The 19,049-nt window shown below is 46.8% G+C and overlaps 1 protein-coding gene across 1 annotated transcript in view; it reads right to left on the bottom strand.

Annotated features, from left to right (window-relative positions):
- Positions 1-606: 606 nt before the first annotated feature.
- Positions 607-19,049, bottom strand: part of LOC140411115 (leucine-rich repeat and fibronectin type-III domain-containing protein 2) — a 209,783-nt gene continuing 191,340 nt past the window's right edge. Inside the window, exon 3 of the mRNA XM_072500168.1 lies at positions 607-7,167. Within this exon, the coding sequence (XP_072356269.1) occupies positions 6,264-7,167 (904 nt within the window). The 3' untranslated portion in view covers positions 607-6,263. The remainder of the gene's footprint in view (positions 7,168-19,049) is intronic.

The following is a 19,049-nucleotide window of genomic DNA, read 5'->3' as shown; positions in this document are numbered from 1 at the left end:
TCTATAACTATTTACTGCTTTTGTATTGAGAAAGAAAATGGAGCGGAGACAAACAGGCAGGCCCTCTGCAGTCGCCTGCCATGTGCTTGATGTGTTCTGTAGTCTGGGATAACACAGGCTGCAACTCGATGCAGCTTTGACCAAAAGATACTCCAGACTTTGAAGTAAGTTCAATGTGATTTATTGAACCATTAGCACAGTTCTCTATGAGTTCGACTCTCCTGCTAATCTTGTTATAGTAACTCAGGCTAACTAACCAGTCTGCTCTAAGCCACGCGATGGGTGTGATGCTTCTGATCTGCCCCTGTCCTACTCTCCAAGTATCGCCTGTGGAAAGAGACAGAGCATGTGTGCCCTATCCTTTTCTATGGGTTGTGTAATGCCCCCTTGTGGTAGTGTCACCTCTGGGTGTCTTGACTGCTCATTGGTTGTGTCCTATTCTATGTGTTCCTTAGCTGCATGTCATGACATCTCCGGTGTTCCCTTTAGTGTTTACTTAGTTGTAGTGTGTTTACATTGATTCATATCACCACAGTGCTGACATCCAAAACCGATTTTGATCCCACGTCGAGTAACAACGACAACACAAAAGATGGAGTACGCTGGTTCGTCACTCACAGCAGCTTTAATGCTCTTATTTTTTTCAAATTTAAAAAAAAAACTACATTACGACAAAGTCTCGCGATACAATTCTTTTTCTCTCCTGGTATAAAATAAATTAAAGCACGATTTTCCAACCAAACCATCGGACAGTCAGAGAACAAAACAGAATCTGTGTGAGGCACCCCCCTTTGGACCCCGATAAAGGAACTGTGTCCATGAGTAAGCAGCAATCGCAAATGGAGGGTCTGGGGGATGACCAAAGAACATTGACGTCATGAAGCAGTGAAGGCGGTGACCCGCGAAAGAAAGTTTCACGAACAGTTATTGAGCACAGCGCAGGGTTATTTTGCCTTTCAGTTTGGGGCTGGAGGAAAAGGAAAAAAATAAGTATATATATAATATATATATTTATATATATTTTATATATAGATATATACACTAGAGTTTAATGATTATTCAACAACATTTTCAGAGATATTTATACATGTTGTCTTCATAGCCAGTCAACTGCGGCCCAGCACTACTACTTCCTCTCTTTCTCGAATGAATGTCATCAAGGGACAAGGGAAAGGTTTCGGCCGTAGCCTCAGACAAAATGGCCGTCTTATTAGCTGGTAATGGCGCCCCTTGGATTGAAGCAGCCTGCAAGGGGCACTTATATTTCCTTCACAACAGTGTTGCTTGATCAGAAGGAGTTTCTGCGCGTACAAGTACACAGCAGAGGGAGAAGATTGTGAGGTCAAGTGATTCTTGGACACCTATCCACCCTCCCTTTTCGCCTCACGACTCCCCTCATGTTTGACTTCCTTTACTATTTATCCTCATGTGTGTTGATATGACCCGGAGCCAAATGAATAGATGCACAGATCGGAAGAGTCTCAATTTTGCTACTTCCTTTGCCTTTGTAGCTCTTAAAAGCCTCTTATTGATGCGGCATTCCATAGATTTTTGAAACAAGAGTGTACGTGGAAACAAAAGATTTTAGGTTAACACTCGAATGATTGCTTACTCAGCAAAACAAAGATCAAAGCCCATACATAAAATCCCCAGGGCTGCTTTGCAACATTCTGCAAAAAGGGAGGCAGCTTTTTGTCTGGAATGAAAGCAGTCATCACTTGGGTGGGGGAGGTTCAAACGTCCGCAAATTCAATTGTTTTCAAGCAGTACATACTCAGCATCACAGGCTCAGGCCTGACCATGTGGCCTAGATCTGAGCGACAAGTGAGACATCACTTCAGTGGGATGATGCCTGTGTTGTTGGCTCTGTGTGAGATTTTGCTTCTGTACAAGTGGAAAGCCCTTCACTCAGCATCAACCACACGTGTGTTTGACAACAGTGACTGCAAGGCAGGATTAACTTCACTTTTCGTTTTACAGTGCCAGTGCTTGCTTTTGTTTGATCAATATACTCAAGTGGCATTGTACGATTGTAAAACACTCAATGTGAACAGATGTAGCTCCCATAGCAATTCGACAAGCATGCTTTTATGGGTGAAGTATGTGCTCTGGTGGAAGGTGTAGATCATGTGTGCCCGAATGGCATGCAATGGGTGTGTGCAGGTGTTTGATGTGTGTGTGTGGTCAATGTGTGTGTTCATATGTGATTGGCGGTATGCATCTGGTACATGTGTGTTCGGGGTGGCACGGTAGCACAGTGGCTAGCACTTCTGCCTCACAGCACCAGGGATCCGGGTTCAATTCCGGCATTGGGTGACTGTCTATGTGGAGTCTGAACGTTCTCCCCGTGTGTACGTGGGTTTCCTCTGAGTGCTCCGGTTTCCTCCCACAGTCCAAAGATGTGCAGGTTAGCTGGATTGGCCATGATAAATTGTCCCTTAGAGTCCAAACATATGCATGTTAACCGGGGTTATGGGGATATGGCGCTGGAGTGGGCCTCGGTAGGGTGCTCTTTCGGAGGGTCGGTGTAGACTTGATGGGCTGAATGGCCTCCTTCTGCACTGCAGTAATTCTACGATTTCATTGTCTATGATTCTATATGTGTGTGTGCCTCAATGTCATTGGGCAGTATGTGTCTGGTACATGTGTGTGTTTCGATGTGATTGTGGGTATTTGTCTGGTACATGTGTGTATATGTATGTTTTTCTGTGTGATTGTGGGTATGTGTCTGGTACATGTGTATGTACATGGGTCATGTGGCTATGCCTGCTTTTAGTTGCGCATCTTAATTCTTTAAGGAGGAAACTCATTCATTTAAATTCTTCAATCACCCGACATGTTCTAATGGGAGGTTTCACTCAGATTACTTTCTGTGTCTCTCAGCCTTCCTTCATGTCTATCTGCTTGTTAGCTCTTCTTTAACCCACCAGTGCTCCATTATGGTACCGATGCCCCAGGAGGGTCCAGGGTTTGCATTCTTTTCTGGGATAGGTTCTCAGTGAGGGTGGTCAAAGGATTGGCCTCAGTACCCACACACATTAGAGGGATGGGTGGGGTTGGGGGGGCCGGAGTGGCCAGGAGGGGGGAGGGTTCGGGGAGGGACCAGAGCTTCTATTGCTGGTCTGTCTGAATGGGAAATGCACAAGTGTGTACATTATATGAGGAACCAGGCAGAATTGGTTGATGATTGTAAGACCATTGATGAACCTGCAGGGTGACTGTGGCCGGGGCTGCTGTGAGGGCACAGCAGAGTAAGTGACTGGAAATAAAGGAGGAGGAAAGAAAGTTGTGTTGGGGCGGGTGTGGAAATGTATTAATTTATTCATTGTGACTGGGTCTCACGAATAAGGGTAGCACTTAGTCCCCACCCTGAATTACCCTTGATGAAGTGGGGGTGAGACGTTTTCTAAACCTGCCTAGGCCCATGCGACAATTACATTTTTCTGCAGCGTTTTATACAACTGAGTGGCTTTGCTTGACCATCTCAGAGGGCAATTAAGGGTCAACCACATTTGCTGTGTGTCTGGAGTCGCATGCGGATCAGACTGGGCGAGGGTGGCGGTTTCCCTCGCTGAAGGGCATTAGTGAACGGGTGGGATTCCCCCCCCCTCCCCCTCCCTCCCAGCCCACCCCAAGGCATGTTTTCCCGCAGTAGAGGCGGCTAGCCATTGGCTGCTGGTGGGATTTTCCGGTCACGACGATGTCTGTGGGGTTTTGCATGGCTTGTCCATCCCACCGCTAGGGAAGCCGCCAGAGGCGGGGGGGGGGAGGGGGGGGGGGGGGGAGGGGGGGGGGGGGGGGTGCCTTCAGCAAGACAGGAAAATGCCTCTGGTGGAAAGGGCCAGTAAATCCCACCCAAAGTCTCCATATATCCAGTCCAGTGACATAACCATTATACAACCATAATAAGAGAAGAACGTAGTAAAAACTCCCCTCAGATTAATACTGACATAGAAGACATTCCATCAGGATGCAGGCAACCTACCAAAGGCAGGTGGAATGAAAGGGAATGAGCATCTGTTAAACATGTTCTCCCGCATGCCTGCTTTGGAGAATTCCAGAAAAATGGCTGAAGCAAGCAAAGGTGCAGCATGATTAGGGAGGACCGACCCACTGCGAAGAGCTTCCTGATGTCATCTCTGAATAGTCTATGTCTAATTTTAGGGTTTTACCTCCTTACTCTGGGACATCCGCCAATCTCCCCTGTAGGATACTTGACTCGGCTTAAACACCTCATTTTCTGCGGTCTCCCCTGCCACCCCTCGTACCCCCCCCCAAAAGGTCTCTGAAGCTTCAAGGTTGGTCATGAGATATATGTTAGGTAAGATTGTGAAAGGTGAGGGAGAAAAGTGGATGAATGGAGCTGAGGTGCAGTTAAGCCATGAATGAAGGAGTAGGCCCAAATTCAAAATGGCTGCCTCCACTCATATTATCTGCTACCCCCCCTCCCCCCCAACCCCTCTCTGATTTGACTATATTTGATCATTTGTTTCTCAGGGGCGATCAGAGTAACTCTTTGATACAATTAAAGGCTTAACTGATAAGGCAGTGTGGTACTGAGTCATAAACAACTGCCAAGACCCAGCTTTAACTACCGCACCTGGAGTGGGTGTAACAGCTGGAGGGTGGGGGGGGGGGAAATAAATCAGCCCCCCTGCTCCTGGCAGCTAGCCATTGTGTCCATTGGCCATTGCTTTTGTGTGGACCGTTATATAGTCCTTTCATTCTCCTCCTTTTGAAATACTTATTTGGTTCCCTATAATACTTGTAAATCTCGGCATCAATTTCCACTTAGGGTGAAACATTCTCCACCATCCAAGGACCCTCAGTGTGAAGCATTCCTTTTAATTCCGGCTCGTCGTTCTGAGTCTGATTTTTCAATCGGTGACAACAACTTTTCATTTTCCGGAAAAAAAGGCCAAGGACGGGTCCCCATAACAGAGTGCTATCAAATTATCCAGGAGTCTGATCGGATGGACGGACGGAAGATGTTTGTACCTTTGCGGTAGATCAAAACCACGGGCTGCAAATGTGATCTTAGTCAGCAATAAATCCCCCCAAAAAATGAATGCTGGAGAGCTTTCTTCACCCAGAGAGTGGTTAGAATGTGGAAACCACTACCACAGAGAGTAGTTAAGGCAAATAGGACAGATACACTTCAGGGGAAGATAGATAACTACGTGAGGGAAAAAGGAATAGAATGACATACCGATAGAGTTCGGTGAAGAGGATTGGGAGGGTGCTTGTGTGCAACATAAACATGGGCAAAGGCCAGTTGGGTTGAATGTCTGTGCTGGAGGTCCTGTGTAATTAATCCTCTCAAAATCTTTCACTATTTCATAAAGTAGACCACCTTTCCTTTCCAGTGAACACAGATGAGCATTTCTTGGTAACTGTGACCTTGCATTTCTGATATCGACCGCTCCTTGGATGGGCCCTCTGTTTTGGTATGGCTGCCCTCACTTGTGGCCTGCTCAACATCTTGTACAAACTAACCGTGGCTTCCTTCTTTTTACATTTGGAGTCTCCCCTTGCAAAAACGCACAATCCCGTTTACCCCTTGGAGCCTTTTGGGCGTGACGCACCCTCCGGTCTTCAGTGGCCGGTCGACTGACCGGAGTCATGCACTGAATAGCCTCGTTGAGGAGGTACCCAGTGGGCAGCCAGCACCCGTGGAACCCCCGACCCCAGCAAGAGTCAATGTCTTCAGGAGAGGAAAGAGGGAAACAAAAGTAAGGATGGGGTGGCGAGGGGGAGGTGGGAGGTGGGGGGGTGCGGGCTGAACATCTCATTTGTTTTTGGCACTGCAGTGCCATTGAAAACTGACATTGTGCTCACATTACAACATCCCTTCCTTTACTTCGGTCTCAGTCCGGGAGCTGCAGCTAATTGTGATACTGGCCATGACGCACTAACGGGTCCATTATGTGTTACACTCAGAATGAGTCCGGTTAAGGTTGCACAGTTAAGATCTGGCACCGATTTGTTTTGTTACGGGTTGTCGGTTGACGCAACGTGCATTATGAAAGGATCATGGACAAAAAAATGGTACTGCTTCCGTTCCTGAAGCCATGAGCATCACTTTGCATTCATCGAATCTCCTGGCATTTTGTTTCCTGCCAAGTCACCCGTCATTCCTCGAACCACTCAAAGCCCACCTCCACCTGCTCTCCTCGTCCGTCTTCCCCCCCCCACACCCGCAACCCCCACAACAGCTTTTCCTCTCACAGTAGGTTTCACGTCAGTCCTGACCAAGTCCTCCTTTAAACCGTACTCTCCATCACCCAGTCTGAGCTGGAGTACACCCCTTTGGTGATCTCGAGGTCGTCCTCGTCGTACTGCACGAGCACGCCGTTGACCGACAGGCTCCTCTTAGTCCAAATGTTGGTGATCTTTTTGGGGTAGCTGTAGCATTGGGTGGAGGCGAAGTCGCCCATGTCGAATGAGTGACTGCGCCGAGTCTTCCCTTCCATGGGCAGCGTGAGGAGCTTATTGAGCCGGGACTCGCTGCGGCCCAGCAGAGGCTCCTTGTCCGAGTAGTGGGCCAGGGTGGATGCCTTGGAGTTGTAATCCTCCTCCTTGCGCTGGCACCTCAGGTCAAGGGAGGCAAAGGCTCCCATTAGGCGGTCGATGTTGTGCCTGGACCTGGATGTGGACCGCCACTTCCGGGAGAGGGTGCTGCTGTCACTGTGGAGGCTGTAGCAGTCTTGGCTCGAGCCCGTGGACGAGGACAGGCTGCTGTGGAGGGAGCCACAGTTGAACTCCAGCAGTTCGTCCTGGCCCACCATCTTGGGGTTGAACTGCGGCAGAATGCCATTGTGTATGGGGAAAGCTGCCGTCGTCTGCGAGCACTCATCACTGACAGTGGCCATCTTCTCCTGGCCATTGCAGAACTTGTACTTGAGCATCAGAGTTATGATGAAGACCAGCAGTGAGGCGACAATAATTCCCCCGATGACCAGGATCATGGTCCCACCGAGGAAGTGGCTGTGGAAGGATTTACACTGATTATAATCCTCTCTGGTCATGAACTTGATGCATCCTACCACGTTAGTGGCGGTGAGGGTGGTGGCCGTATCATCCCATATCGCCAGGACACAAAGGTCGTAGCGAGATCCGGACACCAAATTCTTCACAATGAAGGCTTTATTCGAGGCCGGGATCATCCTAAAAAAAATAACAACAACATGATTAACCTTGTGAAAATTGTATTCATAATGCCCCATTGAAATATGGAAACATAGCAAACAGGAGCAAGAGGAGGCCATTTGCCCTTCGAGCCTGTTTCACCATTCATTATCATCATGGCTTATCATCAAGTTCAATATCCAGATCTCTCTTTACCCCCCATATCCTTTGATCCCCTTCACCCAAAGTGCTATCTCCAACTCCTTCTTGAAAACATACAATGTTTTGGCCTCAATTACTTCCTGCAGTAACAAATTCCACCGGCTCATCACTCTCTGGGTGAAGACATTTCTCACCATCTCTGTCCTAAATGGTCTACCTCAGACTGTGACCCCAGGTTCTGGGCACCCCCACCATCAGGAACATCCTTCCTGCATCTACCCTGTCTAGTCCTGTCAGAATTTTATAGGTTTCTATGAGGTCTCCTCTCATTCTTCTCCAAGCCTAACCGACTCAATCCCTCCTCATACATCAGTCCCGCCATCCCAGGAGTCAGTCTGGCAAACTGTCATTGCACTCCCTCTGTAGCAAGAACATCATTCCTCTGATAAGGAGACCAAAGCTGCACACAATATTCCAGGTGTGGCTTCACCAAGACATTGCAGCAAGGCATCCCTGCACCTGCACCTGAATCCTCTTGCAATGAAGGCCTGCATACCATTTGCCTTCTTTACCGCCTGCTGTACCTGCATGCTTACCTTCAATGACTGGTATACGAGGACAACCAGCTCTCGTTGCACATTCACCTCTCCTAACTTATGGCCATTCAGATAATCTACCTTCTTGTTTTTGCTCCCAAAGTGGATAACCTCACATTTATCCAAATTATACGGCATCTGCCATTCATTTGTCCACTCACTCAACTTGTCCAAATCACACTGAAGGATCTCTGCATCCTCCTCACAGCTCACCCTCCCACCCAACTTTGTAACATCTGCAAACTTGGAGAGATTACATTTTGTTCCCTCATCTAAATAATTAATATATATTGTGAATAGCTGGGGTCCAGCACCAATCCCTGTCACACCCCACTATTCACTGCTGATTTGAAAATGACCCATTAATTCCTGCTATTTGTCTACCATCTACCAACCAGTTTTCTATCCTTCTCAAAACTATTCCCAATCTCATGTGCTTTAATTTTACACGTTAACCTCTTATGCGGTACTTTGTCATAAGCCTTCTGAAAGTTCAAATAAACCTCATTCACTGGTTCCCCCTCATCACCTCAATTGTTACATCCTGGAAGAATTCCAGCAGATTTGTCAAGCATGGTTTCCCCTTCATTAATCCATGCTGACTCTGTCCGATCCTGCCATTGTTTTCTAAGTGCTCTGCTATTAAATGTTTGCTAATGGAGTCTAGAATTTTCCCCACTACTGATGTCAGGCTTACTGGTCTATAATTCCCTGTTTTCTCTCTACCTCCCTTTTTAAATAGTGGAGTTACGTTAGCTACCTTCCAATCTGCAGGAACTGTTCCAGAGACTATAGAATTCTCGAGATGACCACCAATAGAATTCTGGAAGATGATTGATCTTTCAGTGCGATTTGGACAAGTTGCGTGAGGTAAATGAATGGCTGATGCAGTGTAACTTGGGTAAATGTACGATTATCCACTTTGGTATCAAAAACGAGAAGGCCGACTATTATCTGAATGACCATAAATTAGAAGAAGGAAGTGTGCAACGAGACCTGGATGTCCTTTCACTGGGAAGACAGAGGCCGAGGATAGACATGATAGAGATCTACAAAATTATGAGAGGCATAGACAGGCTGGGCATGCACAGTAGCACAGTGGTTAGCACGGTTGCTTCGCAGCTCCAGGGTCCAAAGTTCGATTCCCGGCTTGGGTCACTGTCTGTGTGGAGTCTGCACATTCTCCCCATGTCTACGTGGGTTTCGTACGGGTGCTCCGGTTTCCTCTCACAGTCCAAAGATGTGCAGGTTTGGTAGATTGGCCATATTAAATTGCCCTTAGTGTCCAAAAACATAAGGTTAGGTGGGGGTACTGGGTTACTGAGACAGGATGGAGGTGTGGGCTTGGGTAGGGCGTTCTTTCCAAGGGCCGGTGCAGACTGGATGGCCGAATGGCCTCCTTCTGCACTGTAAATTCTATGAATCTATGATAGTCAGAGGCTTTTTCCAAGGGTGGAAGTGTCATTTACAAGGGAGCACAGGTTCAAGGTGAGAAGGGAAAAGTTTAAGGGAGAAATGCAGGGTAGGTTTTTCACACAGAGATTGGTGGGTGCCTGGAATGCGCTGCCAGAGGATGTGGTGGAACCAGGCATATTAGCAACATTTAAGAGGCATCTGGACGGGTACATGAATAGGGAGGAAATAGAGGGTTATGGACCGAGTAAGGCCAGAAGGTTTTTGTTAGGGCGTCATGGTCGGCACAGGTTTGGAGGGCCGAAGGGCCTGTTCCTGTGTTGTATTTTTCTTTGTTCTTTGTTCAATGACCACCAATCATTGACAATGTAAGGATAGGTGGGAAAGCCAATTCTAAGGAGGCCTCAAAGATTCAGCAAAGGGCTATATTGATAAGTCAAGTGAGTGGGCATAATTTTGGTGGGTGGACTATAATGTGGGGTTTTCCACTTCAGCAGGAAGAATAGAAAAGCAGCATGTTATTTAAATAGAGAAAAACTGCAGAATGCAGCCAGACAGAGGGATCTGGGTGTCCTGGTACATGAATCATAAAAGGTTAGAAAGCAGGTGCAGAAATTCAGCAGGCAATGCAATGCTGGTCCTGATTACAAGGGGAAGGGGATAGGAAAGTAGGGACGTTTTCCTGTAGTGAGGAACATAGGAACTAGGGATTGTTCGGTTTCCGATGCCGAAATCGCGTTCGGCGGGAGAATCCCAGTTGGCGCCAAAATCGGGGGCGGCGCCACTTTTGCGATGCTCCGCTCCCTCCAAAATGGCGCGCGAGTACGCCGCACGCAGTCGGGACGGCCTCAGGACGTTACCTGAGGTTCTCCCCCTCTGCTCCGCCCCGATGGGCCGGGTTCCTGACGGCGTGGGGCGCGTGTGCTATTCTCCGGCCGTATCCGCAGCTGGAGCCGGGGGCTCTACGCTGCGTGCCTGCTCGCCCCCCCACCAGACGGAGGATTGGTGGAGGTTTTGCGCCATTGTTTCGGACGTAAAACGCCACTATTCTCATGCCAGCATCAGCACATCGTCTCCCAAACGGAGGATCCAGCCCCATATGTTCCAATAAGGTCTCTTCTCATTTTCTCTAAATTCCAATGGAAACTGTCCTAATCTATCCAATCTTTCCTCCTAAAATAACTCCCTCATTCCAGGGGATCCTTCGAGTAAACCTTGTCTACTTTGAATGCAATTATGTCCTTCCGTAAATAAGGAGAGTGAAACTGTGCACAGTACTCGAGATGTAGGCATGCTGTCATTAATCGCGTCACCACACAGAGTGGATCGGCAAGCCAGAAATTTCCTTCTCCAACCAGCTGCTGAGGCTAGGAGGTCAACTAAAAATTTCAAAGCGGAGATTGACATATTTCTGTTCGGCTAATGTTTTAAAGGTTATGAAACCAAGGTAGATACGGGTCGCTTATCCTTTATCCGAAAACCGAACACTTCCAAAAACCACTTTTTCTGAACCTCATTGACCTTGGGTGCGATTTGATATGATGAACATGTCAAAACTAAACTTATTATTTATTATTCAGTGATACATCTGACTTTCTAACCCATTTTATTCACTTTGGAATATAACTAGCATGGGCTTAGGCATACGCAATGTAAGTTTATATGTGGTATCTGAAAACCCAAACTACCTGCAATCCAAAATGTAATCAGGCCCGAGTGTTTCAGACAAAAGGCACTCCACCTGCAGTTGGAACTAACATGAAGATTAATCATGGCCAAATTGAATGGTGGAAGAGGCTCGGGGCGCTGAATGACTTACTCCTGTTTCTAAGTTCCACTGTTCCTACTAATAGGTTGTAACTCACTTTGTGACTCCCCGGAGCCTGTCCACCATCTGCAAGTCAGGAGTGTAATGGAATACTCTCCTCTTGTCTCAATGAGCTCAGCTCCAACAACACTCAAGTAGCTCGACCCCTTTCATACAAACAGAAAATAGGAGCAGAAGTAGGCCATTGAGCGCACCAAGTCTGCTTCTCCATTCAACATGATCATGGCTGATCCTCTATCTCAACCCCTCATTCCCATTCTCTCCGCATACCCCTTGATACCTTTAGAGCCTCGAAATCTACCTATTTCCTTCTTCAATAATCCAGTGGTTTGTCTGCACAGTGTTCCCATATAGAGAATTCCACAGATTCACCACCCTCTAAGCGATGAGGTTTCTCTTCATCCCAGTTCTAAATGGACTACTCTGTATCCTGAGGCTGACCAGCCAGCCAGAGGGAACAGCATCCCTGAATCAAGTCTATTCAGCCCTCTCAGAATTTTATCCATTTCAATGAGATGCCCTCTCATTCTTCAAAATTCCAGTGACTACAAGCCCAGTTGACCCATTCTCTCCTCATACGACAATCCTGCCATCCCAGGAATCAGCCTGGTGAATCTTTCAGGACAAATCAGCCCTCTTGATTGGAACCCATTTCATCAAGTCCACTTCCTTCACCACCGGCGCACAGTAACAGCAGTGTGGGTACCATTTACCAGTTGCACTGCAGCCACCCATCAATGGCTCTTGTGACAAAACCAGTTAAGCCCATCTATCACCGAGAAGGACAAGGGCAGCAAATGCATGGGGACACCACCAGCTGCAAGTCCCCTCCAAGTCACTCACCAACCTGACTTGGAAATACATCGCCATTCCTGTTGCTGGATCAAAATCCTGGTACCCCCTCTCCAACAGCATAGTGGGTGTGCCTACATCACATGGACTGCAGCGGTTCAAGAAGGCAGCTCACTGTCCCTTATCAAAGGAAATTAGGGATGGTAACAAATGTTGGCCTTGCCAGCGACACCCACATCATATGAAAGAATTAAAAAATATATATTTTTGTATTGACAACTTTTTATTGAGAACAAAATAGTATAGCAAAATAATGCTTCAAGTAACGATGTAAAAAGAACACAATCAGTAACCAAGAATGCATCCAATACTACCCCCCGCCATTTAACTGAAAAATATCTTCAACAACTAACTCCTTAAATACGAAAATAAATGGCTGCTATCTTAGGTATAACCTTCTACCAACCCCTAATGGTGTACAACTGTAGAAAATCCATGAAGTCATCCAACCAAACCAGGACAAAGGGTAGGAGACCTCCACTCAAGCAGAACTCGCCTCTGCGCTATTAACGAGTCAAAGGCGAGGACATCCGCCGTAACCCCATCTGCAGCACTGGCGAGTCCAAAACCCCTGAAAATGGCCACCAGCGGCCAAGGCTCCAATTCAACATTAAGGATCTCTGACATGGTGTTAAAGAAAGAGATCCAAAGTTTAACAACTTGGGGCACGACCACCAGAACATAGGCGTATTCATTAGCCATCCCCGGGAACACCACGCACACCTGTCGTCCACCTCTGAAAAAAAACACTCATCCTTGCCTTTGTCAGATGAGCCCTGTGCACCATCTTGCATTCGATCAATCTAAGCCAAGTACAATAGGACCCAATTGACCCTCCCATTTCACCTCCACCTCATCCAACTGAGCCGACTCCACTTATATGACCTGACCATAAATACCCATAAAATACTCCTGCCACAAGACCCGGCCAAAGATAAAATCCTCTTCAACAGGGAGGACGGTGGTGCCATGGGAAAGAAGGAATAGTCTTTCGCAAAAAAATCATAAACTGCAAGCATCTGAACAAACTGATCGCAAGAAGTTGAAATTGTCCCGACAGCTCCTCAAAACTGGCAAACCTTCCCTCCACGAACAAACCCCAAACCTTTGCAGACCTTCCCCTCCCATGTACTAAATATCCAAGCCCGCGGCACAAAGAGATGATCACCACAGATAGGGGCCAACAACGACATGGAGCTCAATTTGAAATGCGGCCTGAACGGCTTCCAGATTCTCAGGGAGGACCCCACCACCGTATTCGAGGAAAATTGTGCAGGAGAGAATGGAAGTCAGGCAGTCACTAAAGCACCCTAACTAGAGCCCCTACAAAAATCTGCCTCCATATAGAGCGTGGATCACTAAGCCACCCCAGCATTTCCTCAATATCGGCAGCCCAATAATAAAATAACAAATTGGGTCAAGCTAAAGCACCTGACTGTCTATCCCTCTCGAGAAATGTCCTACAGATCCTTGGGATCTTGCCCGCTCAAATAAACAAGGACACTGACTTGTTAACTCTTACAGGAAAGGATTTAGGGAGGAAAGTGGGGAGACACTGAAAATGAAATGAAAACCTCGGGAGGACATTCATTTTAATAGTCTGAACCCTGCCCGCCAAGGTCCAGGGGAAATGATCCGACTTCTGTAAGTCAAACGTGACACCACGCACCAAACTGGCATAACTTAATTGATGGAGCGAGGTCCAATGGTGGGCCACCCAGATTCCCAGATAATGAAAGCTGGATCTGGCAAGGTGAAAAGGCAATATCCCCAGACTGGCTGCCCTCCCAGGGGGTTAACCGTAAAGTATTCGCGCATGTCCAAATTCAACTTATACCCAAAGAATAAGTCAAAACTCCTCAGTAGCTTCATTATCTCATCCATAGTGGAAACTGTATCTGTAATATAAAGAAGCAGATTATCTACAGACAAGGACACCCTATGGTCCCTCCCTCCCTTTCCACTTACTGGAGGATCTTAACGCTATGGCCAGTGGTCCAATTGGCAAAGCAATCAGAAGCGGAGACAATGGACATCTCTGCTTTGTACCCCTATTTAATGGAAAATACTCCAACCTCAACGCATTAGTGTGGATACGATAGTGGGAGCCGGATACAGTAACTTGTCTGGTCTCCCACAATCACCTCTGGAAGGCAGGGCTCCAACCGCAGTCCCAGCACCTTTGCATGTAATTTGCCGTTGTATTCAAAAGCTAAATGGATCAAAATGACCCATATTCCTCAGGGTCCTTGTCCTTTTTCACGATCAGAGAAATAGAGGTCGGCGCCAGTGTAACGGGCAACAAACCCAATATAAAGTGACACCATCAATCTGGAAGTCAAAAACTCAGAAAACTGAAGGCAAAGCGAGAAGATGAAGCTAGGTAGCTTGTCATTTTACTTTTAAAAGTTCGATATATTGAACAGCGCACATTCATCGTCTTCCAAATGTAAGGGCGAACTACCTGATGACTTAGACTTTCCAATTTCCGGAAATGCTACATCGCCTAAACACGTTGAACAAGAAGTGGACTCTGAAATGACAATGGAATAATAAGAGATTGCTGATTCTGTTGAAGTGAGGGACGAAACCTGTACTGGAAACATTGCCTTATGACCAAAATACCTTTCACTGGGTAAGAGAAATGGGGTGCAGTAAATTAGAAATCGGTGCATTTTTTTCGGAAAACTCTAAGGCTGTCGACTGTTACGTTTGCAAATTATTCCCTGGTCCTAGTAAATGGAAACGAGCATTTGTCTAGGGGTTCTCTAACTGGAAAAATGTTGGAAGAGATATTGCTGATCATGAAACTACGAAAGCTTATATTGAAGCTATGCGTGCGTTTGTTCAAAGATTTAAATAAGCTGAAGGACTGGTCCTACATTATCGGCTCAGTTTGAAAAGGAGTGTTCTTATTGGAGAGAAGTGCTGAGACGTGTTGTTGGCACAGTCAAACTGCTATCTTCCTTGGGACTACCTCTGAGAGGACAGGATGAGCCATCATTGTCAAATCGAGAGGTCACTCTTTAGCCTGCCTTGAATATCTCACTGAATTTCATGAGCTTCTCAAAGAGCATTTGAAAAGTTATCAATATTGTGGCTCAGGGAAGACCAAGGGTGGGATTCTCCGAACCACCAATCCTGTTTTCCGGCACGGCGCGTCCCCGCCAGCAGCGGGATCATTCGTTTTTTAAAAATAAATTTAGAGTACCCAATTAATTTTTTCTAATTAAGGAGCAATTTAGTGTGGCCAATCCACCTAGCCTGCAAATCTTTTTGGTTTGTGGGGGCGAAATCTACGTAAACACGGGGAGAATGTGCAAACTCCACACGAACAGTGACCCAGAGCGGGGATCGAACCTGGGACCTCGGCGCCGTGAGGCAGCAGGGGGGAATCATTCATTCTTGCAGACGGCTAGTGGGGTTCCCATCATGGCCACCTCCACACCGTCGGGAAACCCGTTGGTGTGAGTGCGCTGCCGGCAAAGCGGAGGATCCCGCCGACGTGGAATCCCGCAGCAACATTTTAACGCACAAAACCTACGATGACTTCATCACTGTCATGGCAGAATGGCTCGGAAACCAATTCACCAAATGAAGTAAAAGATGCCAAATACTATTCCATAGTAGTTGATTCAACACCAGAAGTGTGTATTGTAGGCCAATTAACATTAATTTTAAGATGCATGACTAGCAATGGTTAGGCTATAGAGTGATTTCTCTGTTTTGTTTATCTACAATCCCACACTTCTGAGTATCTGGAGCCAACTGTTTTGGAAATCATGTAGGGGAATTTAGGATCAGACATCAAAGATTGCCGTCAGCAGCACTTCGATAATGTCGCCTATATGGCAGGAAAACATTCAGGTCACAAGCAAGACTGAACAATGCAAGCCCCTGCCAATGGATGGGCTGTGATGGACTGGGCGGTGTTTGCTACATTCTGTAGTTTCTTTCAGTCTTGGGCCGAGCAGTTGCCATACCAGGCTGTGATGCAACCAGATAGAATGCTTTCTATATGCATCTGTAGATATTGGGAAGAGTCAATGTGGACATACCAAATTTCCTTAGTTTCCTGATGAAGTATAGGCGCTGTTGTGCTTTATTGGTTCTAGTGTCGATGTGGGTGGACCAGGACAGTTTGTTGGTGATATTTACACCTAGGAATTTGAAAATGTAAACCATCTCCACCTCGACCCCGCTGATGCAGATAGGGATGTGTACAATACTTCACTTCCTGAAGTCAATGACCAGCTCTTTAGCTTTGCTGATATTGAGGGAGAGATTGTTGTCATTGCACTATGCCACTTGGCTCTCTATCTCCCTCCTGTATTCTGACTCAGCATTGTTTGACCCGACCCACTACGGTCATGTCATCAGAAAACTTGTAGATGGAATTGGAGCTGAATTTTGCCCCACAGTCTGTATCTGTGTATAGGGAGTACAGTAGGGGACTAAGTATGCAGCCTTGTGGGGCCCCAGTATTGAGGACTATTGTGGAGGAGGTGTTGTTGTTTATCTTTATGGATTGTGATCCGAGTCGAGGATCCAGTTGCTGAGTGAGGAGCCAAGTCCTAGGTTTGGAGTCTTGAATTGAGCTTGGCTGGGATTGTGGTGTTGAAGGCGGACTTGTAGTCAATGATTAGGAGTCTGACGTAGGAGTCCTTGTTGTCGAGATGCTCTAGGGATGAGTGTAGGCCCAGGAATATAGCATGTGCTGTGGTCTGGTTGTGGCGATATGCGAATTGCAGTGGATCAAGGCAGTCTGGAAGGTTGGAGTTGATGTGCCTCATGACTAACTTCTCGAAACACTTCACACTGATAGATGTCAGGGTCACCGGTCGGTAGTCGTTGAGGCACGTTGCCTGTGGCTGCAGTAGGTCACATGCTGGAGTTCGAACCACCATCGCTCTCAATACTGGCCTTCAGAAAGTCTCTAGGACAAAGAATGGAATCCTGCCAGACAGAGAGCCTCTGATATTGAACTTGGACACACTGGGCACTCCACCCACATTTCGCCAACACCATCTTTGATTTTGTGAGAGGAAGTTAACTTTTATTTTTGAAACTTAATGTAATACTGTGGGGACCCAGGTTCGAATCCCACCCTGGCAGATGGTGGAAATTGAATCCAATAAAAGTCTAATGATGACCATGAAACTCATCTGGTTGCCCAAGTAGAGGTGTTCCTCGCCAGCCTGGCTGTCTAGACTCTCCTTGTTCCACTAAATCCCATTTTCACTGAACTCCAGATGCACTCTGATACAAGTCAGCAATGAAGGAGCCCGCCTTCATTTTCATTTTCTGGCCCCTAATTCAAGGCTCTTCAAATTGGATTAAATCATTTGTCTAATAAGCTCGCTTCAGCCGAGAGCCTGTAACCTCCATTTTTAAAGTTGCAACTAAACTCTACCCAGTCAAAAGAGCAACTTTTAATTATTTGCGAAATGAAAGAACAATCTAGACTTTAGTTTGAAATTAGCGCTTAAATTAAATTATTCCTTAAAATTTACCCGTTGAGATTCCCTTTTTCATCAAACTCCAGATGCACACTGATGCAACAAGGCAGCACTGACATCAGGTAGCATTTGACAGAGTATGGCATCAAAGAGCTGTAGTAAAACTGGGAATCAGGGGGAAAACTCTCCGCTGGTTGGAGTCATACCTGGCATGAAGGAAGACGGTTGTGGTGGTTGGAGGTCAATCATCTCAGCTACAGGGCATCACTGCAGGAGCTCCTCAGGGTAGTGTCCTCGGCCCAACCATCTTCAGCTGCTTCATCAATGACCTTCCTTCCATCATAAGGTTAGAAGTGGGGATGTTTGCGGATGACTGCACAATGTTCAGCACCATTCGTGACTCCTCAGATAATGAAGCAGTCCATGTCCAAATGCAGCAAGACCTGGACAATATCCAGGCTTGGGCTGACAAGTGGCAAGTTGCATTCGTGCCACACAAGCGCCAGGCAAAGATCATCTCCAATAAGGGAGAATCATACCTTTGTCCCATGAAACACAATGGCATTCCCATCATTAAATCCCCCACCATCAGCATCCTGGGGGTTACCATTGACTTGAAACTGAACTGGAATAGCAATATAATTACTGTGGCTGCAAGAGAAGGTCAGAGGCTAGGAATCCTGTGGTAAGCCATTGAACACTCACCTCCTGATTTCCCAAAACCTGCACACCACCTACAAGGCACAAGTCAGGAGTGTGATGGAATACCCTCCACTTGCCTGGATGAGTGCAGCTCCAACAACACTTAAGAAGTTCGACACTATCCAGGACAAAGCTGCCCACTTGATTAGCACCCCATCCAACATTCACTCCCTCCACCATCGACACACAGTAGCAGCAGTGTGGACCAGCAACAAGATGCACTGCAGGAACTCACCAAGGCTCCTCAGGCAGCACCTTCCAAACCCATGACCACTACCATCTGGAAGACAGAGGCAGCAGACACATGGGAACACCACTACTTGGAAGTTCCCCTCCAAGATACTCAACATCCTGACTTGGAAATATATCAATGCTCCTTCAATGTCGCTGGGTGAAAATCTTGGAATTCCCTTCCTAACAGCACAGTGGATGTACCTACACCTCAGGGACCTCAGCGGTTCACTAAAAAAACTCACCATCATCTTCACAAGGGCAATTTAAGATGGGGAAAAAATACTGGCCTAACCAGCGAAGACTGTAAAAATTAGTTTTAAAAAGTCTCGCCTCAGACGTCAGTTCCGCCTTCTCATGATTCAGTCTGGTTTAATAATAATAATAAGCTTTTATTGTCACAAGTGTGAAGTTACTGTGAAAAGCCCCGAGTCGCCACATTCCGGCACCTGTTCGGGTAAGCTGGTACGGGAATTGAACCCGCGCTGCTGGCCTTGTTCTGCATCATAAACCAGCTGTCTAGCCCACTGAGCTACACCAGCCATTATGATAGTCACAAGTCTTATTGTCTCAAGTAGGCTTACATTAACACTGCAATGAAGTTACTTTGAAAAGCCCCCAGGTACCACATTTTGGCATCTGTTCGGGTACACAGAGGGAGAATTCAGAATGTCCAAT

The sequence above is a fragment of the Scyliorhinus torazame genome, chromosome 4 (assembly GCF_047496885.1).
Source record: "Scyliorhinus torazame isolate Kashiwa2021f chromosome 4, sScyTor2.1, whole genome shotgun sequence".
NCBI classification, from domain to species: domain Eukaryota; kingdom Metazoa; phylum Chordata; class Chondrichthyes; order Carcharhiniformes; family Scyliorhinidae; genus Scyliorhinus; species Scyliorhinus torazame.
This window is presented reverse-complemented; position numbering and strand designations above follow the sequence as displayed.